This window comes from Nyctereutes procyonoides, unplaced genomic scaffold, assembly GCF_905146905.1.
Source record: "Nyctereutes procyonoides isolate TBG_1078 unplaced genomic scaffold, NYPRO_anot_genome, whole genome shotgun sequence".
Lineage (NCBI taxonomy): Eukaryota > Metazoa > Chordata > Mammalia > Carnivora > Canidae > Nyctereutes > Nyctereutes procyonoides.
The window spans coordinates 53513678-53536063 of record NW_026575142.1 but is presented as its reverse complement, the minus strand read 5'-3'; the positions used below and the strand labels follow the sequence as shown (position 1 = coordinate 53536063).

The following is a 22386-nucleotide window of genomic DNA, read 5'->3' as shown; positions in this document are numbered from 1 at the left end:
TGACTTCTATTTACAAACTGTGTTCATCTTCCCTTGCTGGAATGAAGATCCATAGGGGAAGGATCTTTGTGTTATTCACTAATTTATATCCAAGAGTCTAAAGGATTCTGGTGCTTAGTATATATTCAATCAAATTTTGTAAACAATATTACCTAGCTCTGGAAAGTCCCAAAAATAACTGGATGAGATTTGATGGGGATAAGGGTTTATGACTGTGAATGTGAAAAAAAGCCAGGGAGACAGAAGGCTTCGTGCTTCTAAAATAATCTTATTAGTGTCCACTGATGAAAAAAGCCCAGGGAAACTCATTTAATGTACTCCAATAATCCCAGGTAGGTAAGCTGGGTTTAGGGTATACAAACTTCTTTCAAATGTTTTTCTCATGACAATTTTGTGAACTACCTATTCCTAACTTCAAGTTACAAATGGTAAATTCAACATATCTGCTCCTTTATGAAATCCACTAAGATTATAGTAAAAGAATAAAAATGTTTTTAATTTACAAGAACAAAGAGAGTGGCAAGAAGATGACAAAATCAAGATTTTCGTAAATGCATAGAGAGATATCTGAGATGGATGCAGATGGATATATCATAATTCACTGAGGTTTCAAGTTTCTACATTTTGCTAAATGTCTTCAGGGATAAAACTGAGAATAATCAAGCAAATTCGTGGTGTAGCAATATAGAGATGCCCAAGGATTAGAGGTAGGAGAGGCAAAGAGAACTCTGGAAATGATGATGAACATGATCTACAGGAAGTCAGTAACCCATGGAAGAGCCAGTTCCAGTCAGAACATGATAACAAATAGCTGTAGGATGATAAGAGGGACGAGTAAGGAAAAAATACATTATAAAAATGTAATGATAAATTAACAATTGGTAAATGGAAAGTGAAGGAACTGAAAAGATGACGGCAATTACAAATCTATGAAAAACAGAAGTTGGGTTAACTCCTCCCAGCCTGAAATGGTTAAGCTATGAATAACGTAAATAATTAGTATCGAGTTTTACATTGGGCATTAGTCATATTGGCAAGCTAGAAAGAGAGAAGCATTTATAAGGAAAGGTGGCAGGGTTTAATAAGAAAGTGAAATCCTTATCAGATTGTGGGAAGTCAATGAATAATATCTAAAATTAAAAGAATTTTTTAAAAAAATGGTAAAGTATATAATTTGGAAATTAGGTCATAAGTATCTGAAGCAAAATACTAAAACAATTGAAAATTATTGCCTCAAGAAATAAGCTTAGAGATAATGCTATGTGGGACTGGGTAGAGCAGAGAAGTGCTGGCTTTTATTATGAGCTTATGGTACTATTTGACTTTTAAAACTAAATGCTTATGTGACTTTAATTCTTTCTCTCTCTGCATCTATATATGTATATATCTATATCACTGCCTCATTTAACAGAGTAGAAAATTTGGATTCTGGAAGGGTAACTGACTTGCCCAATGTGCAGAGCTAATTAGCATGAGTGACAAAACCAGAGACTGAGCATTTTGCTCTTTCAATCCCTATTCTAGGTATTTTTCCACAATGATGGTATAAAAGTGGCTACAAGGGGCACCCAGGTGGCTCAGTTGGTTGAGCGCTGGGCTCTTGATTTTGGCTCAGATCATGATTTCTGGGTTGTGAGATCCAGCCCCAGGTGGGGCTCCTTGCCCAGCAGGGAGTCTCTGTGACATTCTCTTCCTCTGTCTTTGCCCAGCTCCGTGCTCACATGGGCTCTCTCTCTCTCTCTCTCTCTCTCTCTCTCTCTCTCTCTCTCTCTCCCTCAAAGATTTAGAAATTCTAGCAGAAGCACTTTATGGTCCACTGAAAACTACTGAAAATAATAAACTAACTTGGATTATATGATTATTGTAACATTTAAAAGGGAAATTTAAAATTATAAACCTGTATTTTTTTCTGTCATCTCACCTCTGAAAATCTTTACACATCTTAGTTCACCAATAAATTGTTAAAAATTCTATTTAACCTGGTGTCTTAGATTTTAATTCTAATAGGACTAGTTTTTTTTTTTCCTTCTTATGTTAAAGAGCATTCATTTTTTAAATGAGACTTTTCTTGACTGTTAAGGGGTTTTTCCTTGAGCATCCAGCAGAGGGCATGAAAGCCTACCTATGTTTTTAACCCAATGCTAGATTTGATTTAATGATTAGATGAAACCATGAAGCTGGTTACTAGTGATATCAGATTTTTTACAAACCTGAAAAGAATGGAATAATAATGATGTTCAAGTTTGCAAAGAGGATTCTATTACCTTAGCTCATATTGCTCTAAATGAAGCTGAACATCAGGCAAGACACTTGGCATCAGAGACTAGAAAATCTGATGTATACTCCAGCTTCTGAGGATGAGACCTATGAGTTTTAGTTGCCCACAAAGGCAGGCTAATGCATGTACACGATGCTCACATGGTAGGTAGCATCTACAGCACCGACCCCACAGGTCCAGCCTATTTTTTTTTGTATCCGACCACATGTTCCCCTTTCATTTTCAGTTTTGTAGTTGCAAATTTGTTTCATTTGTGTTAGGAGCACAACTTTTATAAAAGACAACTTTAAAATTCAATATCTTTCACAGAAATGAAATAGAGTTGGGATAGAACTGAATATCATTCATGTGGACAATGAAATGAAACTCCAGCAGAATATTATATCTAAGGCAAAATGTGAAATATGTCAGGATCGTGTAAGAAAAAAAATGAAACAATGAAAATGTGCTGGCTATGAGACCCTGCTTTCAATGGAGAATGATTTTTTAAAAATCAGAACAACAAAAAAGAAAATATAATATACCTCTCAAAGGAATCTGTTACTTTTAAATTCATTTTGCTTTGTGACTTTGTGCAAAATGACTCTATACAGGTGAGTTTTTTCTTTCACATTTAAAGCCAGATCCTGGAAAAGTGTATAAATTGCTTTGTTATTTTTACTAATTGTATTACTAGGAAGATGAAGTTAAGTAATATCCCTTTACAAAATGGAATCATTTGGTGGTAAACAAAATGTAATTTAAAGTTGTGTATTTGGAAAATAGTTCTTTGTTTCCTCCAAAATTATGTCAGTCTCCGCCTATCTAACTCATAAAGCAAATAATGCATATCAATCAAGATGGCAGATTTTTATATTAAAAAGATGAAAAATGGTATTGCTCAGAAGCACTTAAATTTTCAATAAACTCAGGTTTCTTATTTTCATTATTTTGTTTATTGGGGAAGCCTTCCTTTTTGGAAAAATCTATTTGTGGAATGCAACAAACAAAACTAAAGAAACATTTTTTTTTCTCTAGCAACTAATGAAATGATGTCTGTCTTTATATTTAATAAATAGTTTTTATTTTTCTCATTGCATATGAAAACTGAAATGTAAATTCAGATTATTTTCTCTTTTATGTATCTAAATCTGGGTAAATTTCTAATGTTAAAGAGTCTTAGGTACCACTAACTAATTGCCTTCTAGATTTACCTATTGTTTTTTCTTGAAGAATATTGAGAGACACAAAATAAGAAAGTCTAAGGATATATTTTAAATAATCAGTGAACAATTGTATACTTATCTGATGTCGTGGGGAATATTTGTTCACATGTAAATTGGCCAAAAAAAAAAAAAAAAAAAAGAGCAATGCTATGAGGAGATTGGATGAAGGGATGAGATACCAATCTCTTAAAGATCCCAAAGCATTACTGGGGAATATTCTGCTAAGCTGCTAAGTGTAAGAGACAGCCACCCATGGGACACACTCAAGTGATAAGAAATGGTCACTAAAAAGGGTGAAGTTGAACCATAGGGCTTCTGCTTTGCTGCTTGAGGTATACAGCTTCTTTTCAGTTCAGAACTAAACTGTGTAAGGCTTTAAAAGAGAGTTTGTTTACTTTAAAAATACATTTTCTTTTACACTGATTTTATTAGCGTAAGTAAAGGATTCCATGGAGGAAGGATCAAGAATTGACATATGCTCAGAACAGCCATTAATGGAACATTAATTCCATGTGATTAAGCCTCCATTATGTTTCTAGCTTCTGATTTTTATTCTCCAATAACACATTTTTTTTTCTAAGTTTCCCCTCATCTTTGTTTCTGACAAGGTTTGCTGACTGCTTCCATTTCTGCTAGATTAACCACATTAGCTTGTTTCCTTTTTATTTACTAATCTCAAAGCTTTTCCTTCTCTAATAAAATAAAGTTACCTCTGATTTCCTCTTCTAACCAATACTTTCCATCCAATAGCTTTAGAAAAGAAAGGCATGGTATAGTGTTTGTAGTAATTTAGTAAGAGAGAAACTACGTTTTGCAAATAAAACATATCTCAACTCCTTCCCTGTAGCTCTCTGGGTTATGTAGGCTTAGTTTTGCATATAATAAAGTAATTTTAAAAACAGTAGAGCAATTTGATGATTTCAACAACCCTCAGTTTTTCTTCCACATCCAGCAAACTCAGGAAGATAATTCTAAAACCAGGTTTATTTGGCTTCATGTCCCTTTATACATATGAAGTAAAGCCTGCATCACAAAAGCATTCTTCTTTCAAACTTCCAATTTCCTTTTTGACTCTGGTTTTTCTTTTTCCTCCTGCTAAATATTAGCAACAAAAATTTAAGCTGTCAGTTTTGTGGAAGCAGCCAAGGTTTTGCAAAGGAAAACTTAAGGTACTAACATTTTTCAAAAATCTCCTAAACTTTGGGATCCCTGGGTGGCTCAGCGGTTTGCTGCCTGCCTTTGGCCCAGGGCATGATCCTGGAGTCCTGGGATCAAGTCCCACATCGGGCTCCCTGCATGGAGCCTGCTTCTCCCTCTGCCTGTGTCTCTGCCTCTCTCTCATGAATAAATTTTAAAAATCTTAAAAGAAAAAGTTTCCTAAACCTTGATACAAGTGGAGATTACAGAAATTAAAATCACAGTATTTTATTTGAGTTATATCAACAGCAAAGTGTGAACAATTTTGGGTTTGGAATTGGACCCAATCAAAAAATATTTTTTAGACAGTCACAACAAAAAATATCTTGACGAATTTGATGCTAAGGAGTTGTTAATTGTTGATGTTGTTGACTAATGATAATAGTATTGTAGTTATGTTGTTTAAAAAAGTCTTTATCTGTTATGCGTATATAATGAATTATTTATGAGTGGAATAATATGATCGCTGAGATTTGCTTTAAATAGCCAAAATAATAAATATTATTTTCTTATTTTTTGGCTCTGGAAATATCCTATATGTTGAAAAACCGCAGGCCCAATACGGTGGTTGACAGAGGTTCCTAAGCTGGGGCTTACACAGAGGTTTCCAAACTAGGGGCTTAATGCCCAATCTAATTACAGTTTCAACCTCCTCTGAAATGCATCCTCAATGGGTCAGTCATGAGCTATTTTTTTCCATCACATCTGGGTCCTCTCCAGCCCCCAAAGAAAGATGAGGTAATTAGCATGATGACACCATGCAAACAGCCTCCTCAAAGACCCATCCTTTTCTTTTGCTAGTAACTTCCTTGTGCCCACCCCTTCCATTTATGAAACGCTTCCATTTTGTACAACTCCTCAAAGTGCCTCTCTACTTGCTGGATCTGGTGCTTCCTGATCCGTGAATTGTTCAATAAGCCAATTAGATCTTCAAATTTCCTTGGTTGAATTTTGTTATATAACAGAGCATATGTCCATTCTTCATTTGCTACCTCTAATCCTAGCTTGTGGCTTTACTTTGTATGAGCAAGTATGTTTAATAAGCTGTTTTATCTTTTGCTTAGAGTATATTCTATTCTAAGAATACTACATTGATTAAACCATTGTATACCAAAATTCATTCCCTAAATTTGGACCTTCTCATTTTTGATTACCTGAAAAGTGTTTGTACTTATATTTTTATTTAATGTATTTTAAACCAACTCAGTTTCAAACATAAATGTATTTTTAATGGAAACTTCAAATTGTGTTGTAGTGGAAGATGTGCTTTTTGAAATCCATATAAAAATAGATGGCTATAAAATAAAACTATTTAATGTACCACCGAAATTTTTCAAATACCCTTGTTAGTAAGTTTAATATACTTTGATAAGCTCACCAATATATGCTTTGAAATATGGTATACACCATTACATGGGACTAAAAACCAAAAAGCTTATAATTTCCATTTACAGAAATATTCAAACAATAATAGGTGATTATTTAAAAAGTTGATCAACTGTGATCAATTTTGTTAAATAAATGCAAACCAAGGAACCAATATGCTCTCATTTTTTACGCATAATATCGGTAGCAATATTAAAGATTAACATCTTGCATTGGCAACACTGTAGGGAAACAAGCATTTTTATATATTGCTGGTGAAAGTGTAAATCTGTATATTTTTTGGAGACCAATTTGGCTATAGGAAACAAAAATGTAAATATACTCACATAAAGTCAGCATTTCTACTTTTAGATATAGAATGTAATGCTATAGTTACAATCCTGTAGGAAGACAAAGGTATTTTTAAAAGGGTACTCATTGCCACTTTGCAAAAATGAAGATGTTGAAAGGGACAAATTAGATAATAATAGTTCATATAATAATGGTTCATATGTACAATGAACTACGCAGCCATTGAAATTAATGAGGTGATATGGAAAAATGCCAATAAATATATTTAAATATTGATTTTATTTTTAAAGGGAAAATATTGAGTAACAGTATGGTGTATACATTTTCAAAGGATCTATACACACCATAAATTGTAATTTTTTGTTTGCTTGTTTGAAAGGATTTCATAAATAATGAGAAGTGCATCTCTTAGAAGAGAGACTGTAAGGGAGGTCCATGGAGGTGGGTAAGAGGGACATTAATATTTATATTTCTGTACCATTATATTTTGGAAAAATCTTATGTATATATAATTATCTCTATGTCAACTCTCTTCTAGGTGTTGGAATAATTGTGTTTTTTATTTGTTTTCTTCCTTATCCTTTTTTATTTTAAACAAATAAAATTATTTCAATAAAAACATTAAGTGACAAATGACTAGGTTTCTTTTTAATGGAAACAGGGTAACCAAAATCAGATTGTGCAATATATTGCTTTCAATTAATTGCTGCATATCAGGGGCTAATGTTATTTACTTGGGAACAATTACTTCTGAGCTCAAAAGCTGCAAAACTTGCTCCAAGAGTTATTTTTCTACCTAATTCTCATTTTATCTTCTTTTTTTTTTTTTTATTTTTTTATTTATTTATGATAGGCACACAGTGAGAGAGAGAGAGAGAGAGGCAGAGACACAGGCAGAGGGAGAAGCAGGCTCCATGCAAGGAGCCCGACGTGGGACTCGATCCCGGGTCTCCAGGATCACGCCCTGGGCCAAAGGCAGGCGCTAAACCGCTGCGCCACCCAGGGATCCCTCATTTTATCTTCTTAAAATAAGATTGGAACTATTCTTTCCAGTATGAGAATGTTGAAACAAAGAAACAAAACCAAAAAAAGTAAACAACTGACTTGAAAGAAGATTAAAGTGTAAAGGAAAAGACATGATGGGATGATTAACTGGGAATCAGAATTACATCTGTGAGGGTGAAAACTGTCTTAATAAGACTTTGCTGCATAGATGATTCCTCAAAGAAGCTGACTGTATTAAGGAAACCAGGCCAAATAAAACTAGCACCTTCTATATATGGGTTGTATATCTAATGATGGCACTGAGTTTTTAGCAAATATCTTCCCTTCGACTTTCCTGTCTTAGAAAGAGGGGGAAATGTTATCTTTTTGTATTTTTCATTTTAAAATAATTTGTGAATATCAAAACCTCCTCCTCCCAGTTATGCTCTAAGAGCATGGAACTGTTTCTTTTTTAGCACATCAGTGGCCTTTTTTTTATCCTCTGTGCACATTGTTCTTTGTATAGAATTCTTTTTCCTCACTTGTTTTTGTTGAAAATCTTCCTCTTCTGCAGATTGGTTATGGTAACTACACAGACTAAAGTGAGGAGAGGTAGGCTTATTTTACAAATTTCTACTGCAGTTGTAAATAAAATATAATTAGAAAATCATCCTTCTAGAAACCCTAACCAATTATTGATTCAGATAAGGATTCTCAATTGTTAAAGGTGTTATTTTAAAATTATTATTACGGTTGATGGAGAATGGAATATTCCTACAGTTTCCAAAATCACTTGTTTTTGTCACTAAAGGACAAATATATATAACTGAAGAATGGATGGATTAGATTGCCATCACCCTAATCCAGTGAACAATTTTAGCATAATTGAGGCTGAATCAACGAGATATTAAGTCTCCATATATGCTATCACATCACTATAGTGTGTTCTAAAAACTTTTTAATTTGAGCCCATCAAGTCTCTAAATTTAAATTTCAATTTGCTGGAAATACAAGGCATAGAGAAACAAGCTAAATAACATCACCAAACTAAATCCAAAAGGTAGAATAAAATTAAAGAAAACTTGTACCCTTGTTTTATTTTTTTTCAGGGTCAGTGAATTAAAGAGATTTAAGGGGCATAACAAAAAGAGAAATGCAGATTCTGGTTTGGACCAGCCAGCTGTCTAGTGCATTTTGAAATACTTAGGGAAATTTCAACATGGGTAATTAGATATAAGTGAAAAATTTTTGCTACAAAAAGGCAGAGATATTACAGGGAAAAAAGTAGCTTACAAAGCAACGTATGTGAAATTATCTCTTAAAAAGAAATATATGCATATGTGTGTCTTTGCATATATGTGTATAGATTATCTAGAAGGATATGTAGATATTGAATGAGGTTTTAGGAATAATGATGCTCTTGATAGAGAGAACATGGCGCCTTACTGTAAAATATGGAAGATACCTTTTTAATTATTTTTGTTCTTCAACTTTCTACAATGCACATATAAAACATCTATAGCAATAAAAGTCTAATTTCAATTAAAAACATGATATTGGAAAGTAAGAGTTAATGAAGAGAAACAAAGAAAATTGTAATTTTTTACATTTTATTTTTTCTTGTTGCAAGTAACAGGATATGATCAAATTTTAGCATCCAGAATTTAGTGAGCTATTTCAATATTTCAACCTAGTAATCTTGTGTGTATACCTTGGGCGTACCTTAATTCTTCTTTCTGGGCATGTTGAGTTGCCATCATGCCAATTATTACTTCTTCACTATTTAATATTCCTTTTGTTGTCACTAGTTGCTATACAAAATGTATTTTTTGTTATGCTTTATTTTGGGAGGCTTCATTAAATAATAGTGAATGAGAAATAAACATTCCCAAAGAAATTTTTTTAAAAATTTAACATATCTCCCAGGATATACGGAACATTTTTATTGAGAAAAATTTCAAAACATTCACGATGTCAGTTATCACCAGAATCCTCTGAAATATTTCCTCATACAAAAGAAGTCTTAAAGGAAGGAAAATTTATATCTCTAAAATCTAGTGAGTTATTTCATTAATTTTACCCTGCTTTTCCCAAGAATTTCAAGAGACTTATTAGAATATATAAAATATAACAGACAACATATCATAAAAGTGGAACTAAAAATGTTAAAAGCCAAGGTTGTGAAAAAAGAACAATACAAAAGAGGTTTTAAGCTACATAAAATGATACCAGTATAACAAGTAAACATGATCTACAAATAATTTTTTAAATATCAATTACATGGTTAGTAATATCCATGAAATAAAAGTGAATCAATTACTTTTAATTCTAAGATCCGATTAGAATTTCTCCTGAGAATACTGGTAGACAGATACCATGTGAAGTCATGAACACCATTCTCAACAAAATAAATACACATATTAGGCTTTCCTCATCTCATTTTCACATGATTTTAACTCTAATTTTAAAACACTTCTTTTGGGGGTCTTTGGAAAGTCACAACTAAATCTCTATTTTCCAAAGAACTAATTTCTAGTTCAGTGGATAGTCTGTTAAGGTACTGCAGGAGTATTTATGCTATTCATGTGATTTACAAGAAATCAGAAAACCCGAGATTAAATTATGTAACTTTTAAAAAACCCTATCATTTAAAAATTTAAGATGATTACATTATGAATATGACTAAAATCTCCATTAGCAATCATTCACTGATTTTTTAAGTGTATAATTAAACATATAGTTCTATTTTTTCTAAAAAGTACACATTTTATGAGAAAAATTGATCCTATTTTCAGTAAAGAGTTGTGAGCCTTTATTTCTTCCAATCAAAAACTATTCGTCAAACGTTAACATCTGTCAGATATTTTGCTGGGTGCTGAGGATACAGTGGTGTGAGGACACCTGAATCAATGAATTCTAATATGGTGCATTCTTGAAACATTTTTGAATGTCCAATCAATAAATGAATTGAATGAACTTCCTGGTTTAGCTATTGCCGCAGAGGTCTAACAATTTGGCAATATATAGACAAGTTTACAGCAATGATAAAATAATACACAGATCTCTTATGTTGTTAATGAGAAAGAAAGCCACCACTGCTCTGGTGTTAATTTAGCAGTGGCTTTTGACATTCCAAGTGTGGAGGGGAAGAAACTTCTTATCTTTAGGTTCCACCAGTGGCTGGTATATAAAACTGTTATTTTATTTTTTTTCCTATTTTAATAGAGTCAGAGTAATGGTAGGGTTTGATATGCCAGTTTAAATTTGGAAGAATCATCTTTTTCCAAGTTAGCAAATAACTCACTCGAATGAGAACACAAAGAATGAATCAAAAAGCCAGCGAAGGAGCTAAGAGACTGTCAATTCCTTTAAAGATTCGAATCTCTGGCCTCTTTCAAAGGTTGCTTTCTAGTCTTAAAGTGTCATTTTACTTGAATATCACCATGTCACAATCTCTAAGGGCAGTATAGAAATCACAAACAAACATTGGTATATCCTAGCAATCTTATCTGAAAATACAGGAAAAGTGTGTGTGGGCATGTGCAACAGGAGGGTAGAAAGGAGGGGGAAATATAACAATAACAGAAAAGTAGCAGTGATACCAGAATCAAACTTCTTGATTAAGCTGAGCAATTAATTTAGGTGAACAAACATGAGGTCTAAATAAATGTTCCTGGATTAACCCAAGCATTTGAGCATTGATTGCTGATTTCAGTAACATACACACAGACTGACTAGTGGCACTTCACACCCTCGTGTCCACAGCATACATTTTGGCGGTCTCTGTCCGAGGGGCCGCGTATGACTTGGCCATGGAAGCAGCTGCTGTTGAATAGGCTTTCCTCATGGAATATGGATAATTCCTCTCAGGTCCAACATCTGTTGGAAAGAGATAAATGTAGTGATATAAAAATAATTAAGACTCAGCAAACTTTGGGTAGAAAATGTCATTTTACACATTCTTCTCATAAAGAGGCAAGAATATAAATATTCTAAGAAGGAATCTTCTAAGAGAACCCTAGAAGAAAATCTGAGATTTTCAACTCGAAAGTTATATTTAGATTGAAAACTTAGGTAATTTCCTATTATTTCCCTTATGATTTCTTTGTATCTCTTTTCCTTCATCCCTTTGTTCCTTCCTTCCTTTCTTTCCTTTTCTTCTTTTCTTTCTAATGAAGAGATGGATTCTCTTGCTTTTTAAGTTATATTTTTAAAAACCCAATAATTACACATTACATTTTTAACAACAAATATTTGACTTGGATTTCAGTCTATATATTTAACTCTAGGTACAAATTTAGTAGATTGAATGAAGATATATATATATATTCATATATATATATATATGAAATCATGAACACATTGAAATCATCATTATATATTTAGAATGGATAGAGGTATAACTGTGGGTTTGTTTGTTTGTTTTTTCTCCCAATATAACACTAACAAGGTAATAAGGCTTAAATATTGCAAATCAGTTGTTCTTGAACAACAGAAATTTTTAATGTGTCATTTATTTAATAGGTAGGGATCAAGTATGCAACATTATTTTTGCTAGTAAGATGTTTCCAGCAGGCTGGGAAGATTGTTACAGGAGACAAGGAAGTATGCTATTTTATTTTGTTCTTACCTTTGAAGAGGTATAAGCAGCATGTCAGGACGGCACCAGCCAAAAAGCAACCCAGAGACCCAGCCATTCCAAGCCAACAAGACCAACCAAATTTATATTGGATGCCAAGAAATATATTGTGCAAAACCAAAGAAGAACGTTCCACATAAACATCAACCGCATACCACACTGAACCAATGATTCCTGGGGCACCTGAAAGAAAGGAAAGTTGCTAAAAATAATGCAGGCCTTTTCAAATTTAAATTCAAAGAGATATAGCTGCTACCCAAAATGCATGGCATAATTTAGAGGAATAATAGTGATGCGATGGATTCAAGGACAACTCAATTTTGTATACCTCTTCTATGTCTTCCTTTTGCTTCCTATTGTGTATTTCTTCCAAACTATATATCAGTTTATATACAGAGTAAACAATGCAGTGTTTCCTGTTTGTTTGAACCTAAAATGAAAACTGTGGTTTTCTTTAATTTTCCTCTTTCCAATATTTTAAGTGCTGTGTAAAACAAAATATGAAAAACGAAAGAAAAAAGGAAAGAACACTAAATCGAAGACACATAATACACAGCATATGTTCATTCTCTACTGATTTTCTAATTAAAAACACATATCTTTAAGAATATTCTATTGATGCTCTGCCCCCCCACCTAGACCCACAGTTAAAGCTGTATTAGCTACATAATCAGCACCCATAAGGAAACTATGTTTTTGAAGTCAATAGCTTTAGTGTGTTTGGGTCAAAAAACAAATAAATGGAGTAAAAACTGTCTTTATTTTTAAAATAAATTCTTGGGACTCCTGGGTGGCTCAGCAGTAGAGCCTTTGGCCCAGGGCATGATCTTGGGCCCTGCAGGGAGCCAGTTTCTCCCTCTGCCTGTGTCTCTGCCTCTCTCTGTGTCTCTCATGAATAAATAAATAAAATCTTTAAAAAATAAAAATAAAAAATAAATTCTTATCTACCACCTCCAGACCATGTAAGAGTAAATTAAGAAATTTAGTCTATCTGTCAATTTGACTGGCTTGAAATGATACCAATAGAGTCCTCTCACATTTAAACATATAAACTGCACGTCATTGCTCAGAGACAAGGAAAAAAGGTGAGGAACTATGGGACAAAAGGTTATGTGAAAATGGTGTTCAGCATTTCATTGCATTCTTTTCCCAATTGTTTAATGCAAGAAGTTTAAGAAGGACCAGATGGTGAACCTATAACCTTCAGGTAACAGGGTATAAATTGCTACATATTTTTTATAATATTGTAATCTATAAGTTTAAGATAGCTTTAGTATTTTATATATAAAATTATTATTTTATATAAATATATATGGCATACTAATTTCAAATGATGGTTCCAAGCCTTTGGCCATCTCTGGAAATTTACTTTTGTCATTTCTTGATCCATTCCTGCAGGGATTTTTTTCCTGTTTCTTTGTTTTTGTTTTTAATTTAGTTTGTTTTGTTGTTGTTGTTTTTTTATCAAAAATGGTCAATCTGGTGATATTCCAAAGTATTCTGGAGCAAAAATGTATAGCATTAAATGGTGTTTAAATTTGTTCTATAAGACACAGTAATACGTACAAAATGTTAACACTAGGCTGGACATGGGGATAAATGTCTTAAAAAGGAAAACTTCTAAGTTCTTGTGACTTTTTAATACAGCCTAAGGATCATCAGGCCTTGACTCCGTGTGTGTGTAAAACTTCAGGAAGGCCCCTAGTTTTGAGTGCGTGATGGGTTAGGCTCTCTGCTATGGGCTTACTCTACCCACACTGGATCTTCGTGACAACAATTGAGTAGATTTTATTACTGGGGCTTCACCTTATTTTGCAGATCAAGAAAAGGAGACCAGTTAAGTAACTTGGCCTAAGCTCACATATCACACATTTATCTCCAAGTGGTTGTTTTTATTTTTTTAAGTAAATTCTAACACCAAGGTAGGGCTCCAACTCACCACTCCAAGGTCAAGATCACATGCTCTACCGACTGTGCCAACCAGGTACCCCTACAAGCACTTTTGATCTAAAATCTTTATCTCTTCATCTTGTACTGCCTGATGAAGTTCCCAGTTACATTTGCTTTGCTAATTTTTGGTTGCTACCATCAAGAAAAAAAAATGATTTTTTTTTCTCTGAGGGGGTATGCTCATTGGTTTTTTATCTTCCTGCACTTTGAGTGCTTCAACAGTGTATTTTTTTCCCAACTTGCATTAAGATCCTAAGAAGACATCATGTTGTGACAGAGGAAGACTAAAGTGAGTTTAATGACAGACCTGCATGAAATATCACTTTTGCTCTTTCATCAATAAACACCATGTAAAGTGCTTTTTGACTGTTTATTAGTCATGCTTGATTTATTAGCCTTCAGGACTCCATTTATTCATCTAGTTCTTAAGTAGGGAGATAATCTGCTTATTGTTACATTTATGATCAAATAAATGGCTTGGCACATGAGAAAAGTCTCACATAGGACTTGGCACTATTTAGTTCATTGCTAAAAAGAAGTGGTGGGAGTGGGTACAAGTAAGGAAGTGGTGGTTTGGGACTTACTTTAGGACTTAACTTCGTGAATAATAAAAAAAAATTATTTGAAAATTTTAAAGCATTATATACTTTTTTAAAAAGTAGTTTGAGGACTTCAATAAACTTTGATCTGGGATATTATCAAAAATCAATTATCTGATTCCACAGCTGAAGAAAGTAAGGTTGGTGGATGTGCTCTTTGGTCCTTCAAACTAGAAAAACAAGTCACATATGTTCCTAAAATGAACTTCTTGACAACAAGCACCCTTCTCTTCATCTCAGGATCACAGATGAGCATCCCTACCCCCATCACTAGTGCAGAGAGTACCTGCTATTAGTAACATGGTTCCAGCAACAAAGCAGATGCGGACTTTGATGTATGGCTCATCAGGGAGGAATTTCACACAGTCGAGACCAAGAAGCAGGGTGATGAATCCAAATCCAGCTAGAATATCTGCAGTAATCATCAATGCCCGAGTTACCACCAGCTTCACTGGAAGATCAGGGCATGTGGTTACATCATGGTCAGAGGAAGGAAACATGTTAAGGTACAGAGGTACACCCCAAAACAGATACTCATATATATTAATATATGCCCACTGAAAGAATTAGACTTCAAATTTGTGTGACTGTGGAATGTTTTCATAAAATGCAAAAATATCATGAGATGATTATTGATATGATTAGTTGTTTAAGCACGAATTATTACTTAGTCTTGATGGCCCCCCCCCCCCAGGAAAATGCCTGGCATATAGTGAGGACTAGGTAACTGTTTCCTTGTTTGTTTTCTGTTTGGGAATAAATCTTGTTCACAAGTATTATAGGTGAATATTGAATTGAAAGTAGAATATCTATTCTGCAGAACTTATTCCAATAAACATTTAAGAACTTAACGATCACTACATTTGTTTGAAGTTCTATTGAAAAATATATTTATTATAACTGGTTAAAATTTGGTATCGAGGAGTAGGATAAAATATTTCAAGATGTCACTTGCCAATTCAGGCTGGTGGGAGCCATTAGCAGGTTTTTAGAAGGAGAAGGAACTTCTGTTATATAGTAGAAAACTATGTGCAGAAACCAGATCATATTCTCTTTCATTGCTTAGGTGGTGACTCTTGGCCAACATTCCATATTAACCCTTTAACCTTGCACTGTCAACTGAGCAAAACTGAAAACCATAGCCATATGGGAATATATGGTAGAAGGTCCAAGGAAGAAGGTATCAGGTAAACAAAATGAAATAGTAACAATCACTCTCTGCAGTGGAAGCATTCTCAACTATGAAAACCTCTTGAGCTATGAATTCCAGTTATGCTAAATTAAAAATAGGAAAATTTTGTTTCAAATGGAGGGTTAATTATTATCTGATGTCAATGCTACTTTTATTTTAGCCACCTAATGATACAGTATTTTCTTTGTTTTATTTTCATAGTGATTGGGGTCTCCTTGTATTTTAAATAATTTTTCCTCAATGGTGAGATACACTTAGGGCTTATTTAGTAATATTTTTCTTGTAAAATGTGGCCAATTTATTTAAATAAAAAAGCACTTCTATAATCCATTTAAGAGAGTAAATCAATGCATAAAATCAGCTTCTGATTTTTTTTTTTTTAAGTAGGCTTCATGCCCATTGTAGAGCCCAACATGGGGCTTGAACTCACAACCCTGGGATCAAGACCTGAGCTGAGATCAAGAGTTGATCACTTACCTGACTGAGCCACCCAGCACCCCACATTCTACCTAATCAATAGGTGATTATTTAAGATCTTAAAATGTGGCATTATTTCAAAATACTTAGACTTAGCTTTCTAATTTAGGCCAAATCTGACATCCATTTTTCTCAAAATTCAGGAAGGAGAAAAATGTGTAACTAAGTGGTATCAGTTTTCACATTTCAACAATCTTCTTGAACCTCAAGTAACATATTCAAGCGGGTCTCCAACTCAGCAGCCCAAGCCAAGAAGTATCTCAATTTGGAGTGCCTTCCTTAAATATTTTTAAGTCCCCTTTTGGAACCTGTGTCAAACAAGGCCAGAATTTCAACCTGAATGGGATGCCTTAATATCATTTCCCCTCTCCAACCCTCACTACCACATGGAGTGTGATTTTTTTTTTAAGATTTATATATTTATTTGTTTGAGAGAGAGAGAACGAAGAAGAGGGACAGAGAAACTTGAACAGACTCCTCACTGGGCTTAGAGCCTAATGTGAGGCTCAGTCTCACCACCCTAAGTTCAAGACCTGAGCCTACACCAAGGATCCAACCTTTAACTGACTGAGCCATCCAGGGACCCCCAGAGTATGATTTCTGATGCTCTGTAGGACCCTTGGAGTCATGTCTATGGCGTCAATCAATCAACCCCATGTCCAGCCCGGATCCAAGACGGCAGCTCTGCAGGGAGATGGCTAACGCTAACCAGTCAGGAATTTCTTTCTGGGAATTTCTTATTGGGGATTATCTGAGATCTGGCTGCTAGAATAATGTTAAATATTCTGATTTGGGGAGGGGTTATTCAACAAGAGTCCTAAAAAAAATTGTCTGAGTCTGTATACCCTAGGTCTATAGGACCATGGAAAAGGTTATCTAATTGTGATTCTATAAAAGATATCAAAGACTAAAAATAAAATGTCATAAGTAATATGCTAACTTAGAGGGTATAATTATGTCATTTTCTTAGAATGCATTTTCATCTCTGTTGTCTCTAAACATAGGATAGAATTTTTAAAATAAAAGTAATGAATCTTTAGGATAGTGTTTGAAATTAATAGGTAAGAATAGATTTTAAAATGTGAGACCATATAGGCAAATGATTAAAAAAGAAATATTAAAATATAAACAGCAATTTTCTCTGTGCAGTAAGCTTCTGGGAGATTTTCTTTTCTGTTATTCTTGGATAAATGTACATAACAGTATTTAGAAGTTTGAATTATTTTATCTTTTTTTTCCTCCACTCTCATCATCACACTACATTTCTGGAATAGTCTAGTGTCCACATAAATTTACATTCCTACTGACCAAATCATGCTTCTTTGTAGGTAGAATTAGGTTAGCATAAGGAGGGAAAAAGAGAAAGAATTAAGAGGCCTTAGAAAAAATGAAATATGGGCCTTAGGAATTAAGTTAAAAAACACTCAAATCCTGAATAGCGGATGTTTTAGACCACTGCTCCTTTTAAGTGCTTATCCCTGGACTGAAATAGCTGTCCAGGGGAAAAGTCACATTCCGAGGGTTTGCTTTTCATCTATCTTGAGAAAAGAAGTTGCTGTTCCCTACTGCACCCCATCATCGGCTTTGAAAGAGACCAAAACCAATTAGCTTTAACAACAGAACCGGTATTTCTTGGCATGATTGGATGTTCTAAATAAATAAATAAATGCTATGGAAAAAAACTGAGAGAATCAATAATAACTTTTTTTAACCTATGAAATCTCTTTATTCATGGAAACATGGGCCTTGCTAACACCTCTAAAATTTAAGCCTAAAGGTCAGGAAGACGATGGAGCTGGCTTTACCATCCCTGCAAACCATGTGTCATCACCTACACAGATTTTCTTCATTCCCTAATCCCTGTCTGTGTGTCTGTCTTTGCCTACCTATCTCCATGTGTTTTTCTGTCTGCCTCTGCCCATCTACTTCCACCTTCTCTCTTTCTCAGCAAACCTCCAGTTGAATTACTGTAAATCGATTTGACTTATGTCACAGCTAAAAGACATCTCTGAAATACTTTTCGTCTAATCTGTCTATTCTAATCCTTGAATCACAGCACCCTGAAGAATTCATTTCAATTTAAAAAATGTTTAAGTCTACTGTGTGTAAGATGCTCTTCCAGGCTCTTTGGGGGAGCAGAGATGAATAAATTATATTTTTACCCTTAAGGAATGTATAAATACATGGAACATGATAAAATGAGCTCAAAACGTTTCAATTCACGTTTCCAAAATAAATTTCTAATGGAAACATATTTAAAATTAGACACAACTAGACAATAGTAATGTAGAAAAAAACACACACAGGGGTGCCTGGGTGGCTCAGTCGGTTGTCTGCCTTCAGCTCAGGTCATGATCCTGGGGTCCTGAGGTCGGGCCCACCTGGGGGTCCCAGCTCAGTGCGGAGCCTGCTTCTCCCTCTCCCCTCTGCTCATGCTATCTCTTGCTATCTCTCTCTCTCTCAAATAAGTAAAATCCTTAAAACAAAACAAAACAAAAACACACAATGGAAACCCAAGTTCAGCGTTGCTTGGTAGCCCCTCCCTGGCAAGGTGTCATCTAAGGTATACATACGGGGGTGTTCGGCAAGTATAGAATCGTACTCATCACAGGTGCGAATCCCATCAAAAGCATTCGTGACACACTCCCACCAGAGGCCTCGGCATTTTGTGCTCACCTAGATGTTGGAGAAGACACTGTGTGAAACAACTCAACGCAGACACACTTCAGTTCCCCTCGATCAAAGGAAATCTTTGACTGTTGTGCTTTTGATAGTAAAGTACAGTGGTTGTAAGCGTGACCAGAATTTCATTTGCAACAAACACAATGCATTTTAGAATATTTTCCCTTAAGCACTAACAACTGAAGGCTTTCTCCACCAGGAAATGAATTCACTTCCTGATGGGGGGCAGGGGGTAGGAAGGAGTGGTACCTAACATAGGTAAAATCACAATTACGTATATGCGAATGGTTATGGCTGGTTCCATCATGGAGTCGTAGTTTTACATGGAGGCAATTCATTTCGCTTTCCTGTGCTGACATTTGATCATCAAAAAAGAGAAAAAAAATTAAAAAATCACGTAGCAATGGATGCTAACTGTTGACATCCTGAGTCTGCTAAGAATGTACATTAAGGGGATCCCTGGGTGGCGCAGCGGTTTGGCGCCTGCCTTTGGCCCAGGGCGCGATCCTGGAGACCCGGGATCGAATCCCATGTCGGGCTCCCGGTGCATGGAGCCTGCTTCTCCCTCTGCCTATGTCTCTGCCTCTCTCTCTCTCATTCTGTATGACTATCATAAATAAATAAAAAAAAAAGAATGTACACTAATTTTTGCCCATCATAAACAATGAATTCCATGAAGAAAACTGTTATTATATACGAGGTTCATGAACTCACAATAATTGCCAAAGAAAGCTACAACTAAGGAAAACAATACATGAAATCTAAAGATGCACAACTTCTTCCTCCTTGCCCCATTGACATACTACAAGGATTTAAGCTATGATATGGATAGGAGCAAACTGAGCCTTAACTGCATTCAACCTGATGGCTGTAAACCATTCTTCCTTAGAAACTCTGTGCAGGTGATTCTAAGTGTCCACCTAGAGTTAAAAGATACCAGTGACCTGAGCCTTTCCCTACTTTTTCTATAAGCTGCAAGTCACAATAGATTTCTTAAAACTGTAAACATGCCAACAGAAAATAGTTTCAAATATTCTTGACACAGCTCATGCATATGGAGCAGAGCTAATATGACTGTTTGTCTTGACTCAATTACAGATTCACATTACCTAGGAATTCTGGGAATAGTTCAGTAAAATTTAACCAAGAATTATCTTGGAAAATAAAAACTTAAATTTTTCCTTAAAGAAAGAATAAATAAAGCGGGAAGAGAAATGAAAAAGCTGGGAGATCATAACTGGTGTGAAGAAGAAAGGAAGGAACATAAAACACTTTGATATGCAAAAGCAAACCATATCTGAGAATATTTGTGCTTTGAAACTCTCTGCCCCACATTCTGCCTCGAAGCTTTGTTGTGAGCCAAATACAACTGTACCACTTGCCACTCCACCACAAATTTCAACGTTGTGCTTCCATTATCACTTTACATATAAAATATTCCTAATTGGTAATAATTTTAAAAATCTACATCAAGTCTATACTATGAAGCAGTTACTATTTAAGGATATTATAATCTCAGTTATTTCTTAAAGGATCTTGTGAGATATCAATTATTATCAGTTATCTTACAAATAAGGAGAATGAGACCTAGGAAAGGTAAGTGATAAACCCAAGAAAGTAACTTTCCTAGTGAGTAAGTGGAGGAGATAGGACTCCAATACAGCAGTCTGTGTGGCACTGCAGGATACTTAAAACCCACTTAAAAAAATTCTAAATCCATTTCAGGCTAGCATTGGAAATTGGAAGACAGCTTTGAGGGACGGGTTCAGCCCTAACTTTAATATCATCGTGTGGCTACTAGTCTACAGAGCCTCACTTTGGCTTACTCTTCCTAAGGTTACATATGAAGAGATGTTTTGGAATTTGGGAATATTATCTGCCTAAGGAATCACAGGGACCAGAAATTTAACTGAGAAGGTCTACTTTGTGAAATCTGACTTATCAATTTATCAGTTTCTAAATAAGGACGTGGACATCTCAAGTTAGATGTGGATGTGATTTAAGTTACGTTAAAAAAGTACAGACTTTAAATCTAAGTTGATACTTATTATTAGGTGTGTTGTATCCTTGGGCAAGATCTTACCTTTTTTGAGCCTCAATCGTATTGGTATAAAGGAGATGGTGCAAGGAGAGTTAGAAGAATTTAAAATTACAAACACATGATATAAATGATTTGCTCATAAATGATCTTAGTAAAGTACTGAAACATCATAACAACCTCAGTAGTGTCTGTGTTCAACATGACTAACTGTAATATAACAGAAGAAAGGTAGACATAATGGGTTGAATGATGGCCCCTCAAAAGATGTCCATGTCCTAAGCCCCAGAACCTATGGATGTGACCTTATTTGGAAAAAGGGACTTTGCATATGTTATAAAGCTAAGGATATTGAGCTAAGGAGACCTTGGATTATTAAGGTGGGCCCCAAATCTGAAGACAAGTGTCTTGGTGAAAGACACGTAGAGCAGAAGGTGATGTGACCACAGAGGCAGAGATTGAAGTGATGTGGCCATAAATCAAGGAATGCCAATAGCCACTAGAAGCTGGAAGACGCAAGGGATGGATTCTCCCATAGAACCTTCAGAAGGAGTGTGGCCTGTCAAGACCTTGATTTCAAACCTTAGGCCTCCAGAACTTCAAGAGAATTTTTCTTGTGTTAAGCCACCAAATTTTGGTAATTTGTTATGGCAGCCCTAGGAAATGAATACAGTAGAGATTATTGGTGCAAACTATTATAGAAAACAGACCTTCTCATAGCTTATTGCCATTCAGTCTCTCAATTAACAGGAACATACTGCATCCAGTTTGTTCCAACTCGAGCTAGGTTGTGTGGATTTGAAGTCTACAATCAGACAGTGATTGTCCATAGTTCCTGCTAATAGACACTAAAACAAACAAATAAACAAGCCCATTGTGGTATTTTTTGTTATACATGAGCTTACTTAGGAAGGAACCTGAAATATAGATGTGAGAATACTCATTTTACACTGAAAAAGAGTCTCTTGGCAAAATAATCCAACAGTGGTGTCATTTTCAAGGCTATTGATCATTTACCTGCAATGACCATATTTAGAAAAGCAATGAGCTCATTAGAGGAAACAAGGAATCCAATTTCATTAGGTATTAATGCTCAGGGGCACACTATGAGATTGCTTGGTATTCACACTTGGTTAAGGTACGTGAGAATAGTGGCTGTAATTAACTAAACTTCTGTGTTAATATAGCACTTACTGGAGACACCCTTAAAGGTGCCTTTGTGCACAAAACACAAGGTTAAAAGATTTTATGTTATTTATCATATTTTGGAAAGCCCCTCCTTGTCTAACATATACTCTTCACTTACTGATCCCTATGTTATACAACGGCTTATTAAAGAACTTCCTAAAATGCAAGTAAATTTAAATTCTGAAAAGTTTTAAGACAAAGTTCTGTTTAAAAAGCAGACTGAGGCTTAAAATATTATGGTTAACCTTTCTTAAAGGGCAAAAATGCAAAATGTTAACTA

General features: G+C 34.8%; 1 protein-coding gene across 1 annotated transcript in view; it reads right to left on the bottom strand.

Moving 5' to 3' along the window:
• Window positions 1–8953: 8953 nt before the first annotated feature.
• The window catches only part of CLDN16 (claudin 16), a 74163-nt gene continuing 60730 nt past the window's right edge, over window positions 8954–22386 (bottom strand). Inside the window, exons 3-6 of the mRNA XM_055307682.1 lie at window positions 18772–18874; window positions 14816–14980; window positions 11972–12163; window positions 8954–11220 (exon numbers count right to left, since the gene is read on the bottom strand). Of these exons, the coding sequence (XP_055163657.1) occupies window positions 11087–11220; window positions 11972–12163; window positions 14816–14980; window positions 18772–18874 (594 nt within the window). The 3' untranslated portion in view covers window positions 8954–11086. The remainder of the gene's footprint in view (window positions 11221–11971; window positions 12164–14815; window positions 14981–18771; window positions 18875–22386) is intronic.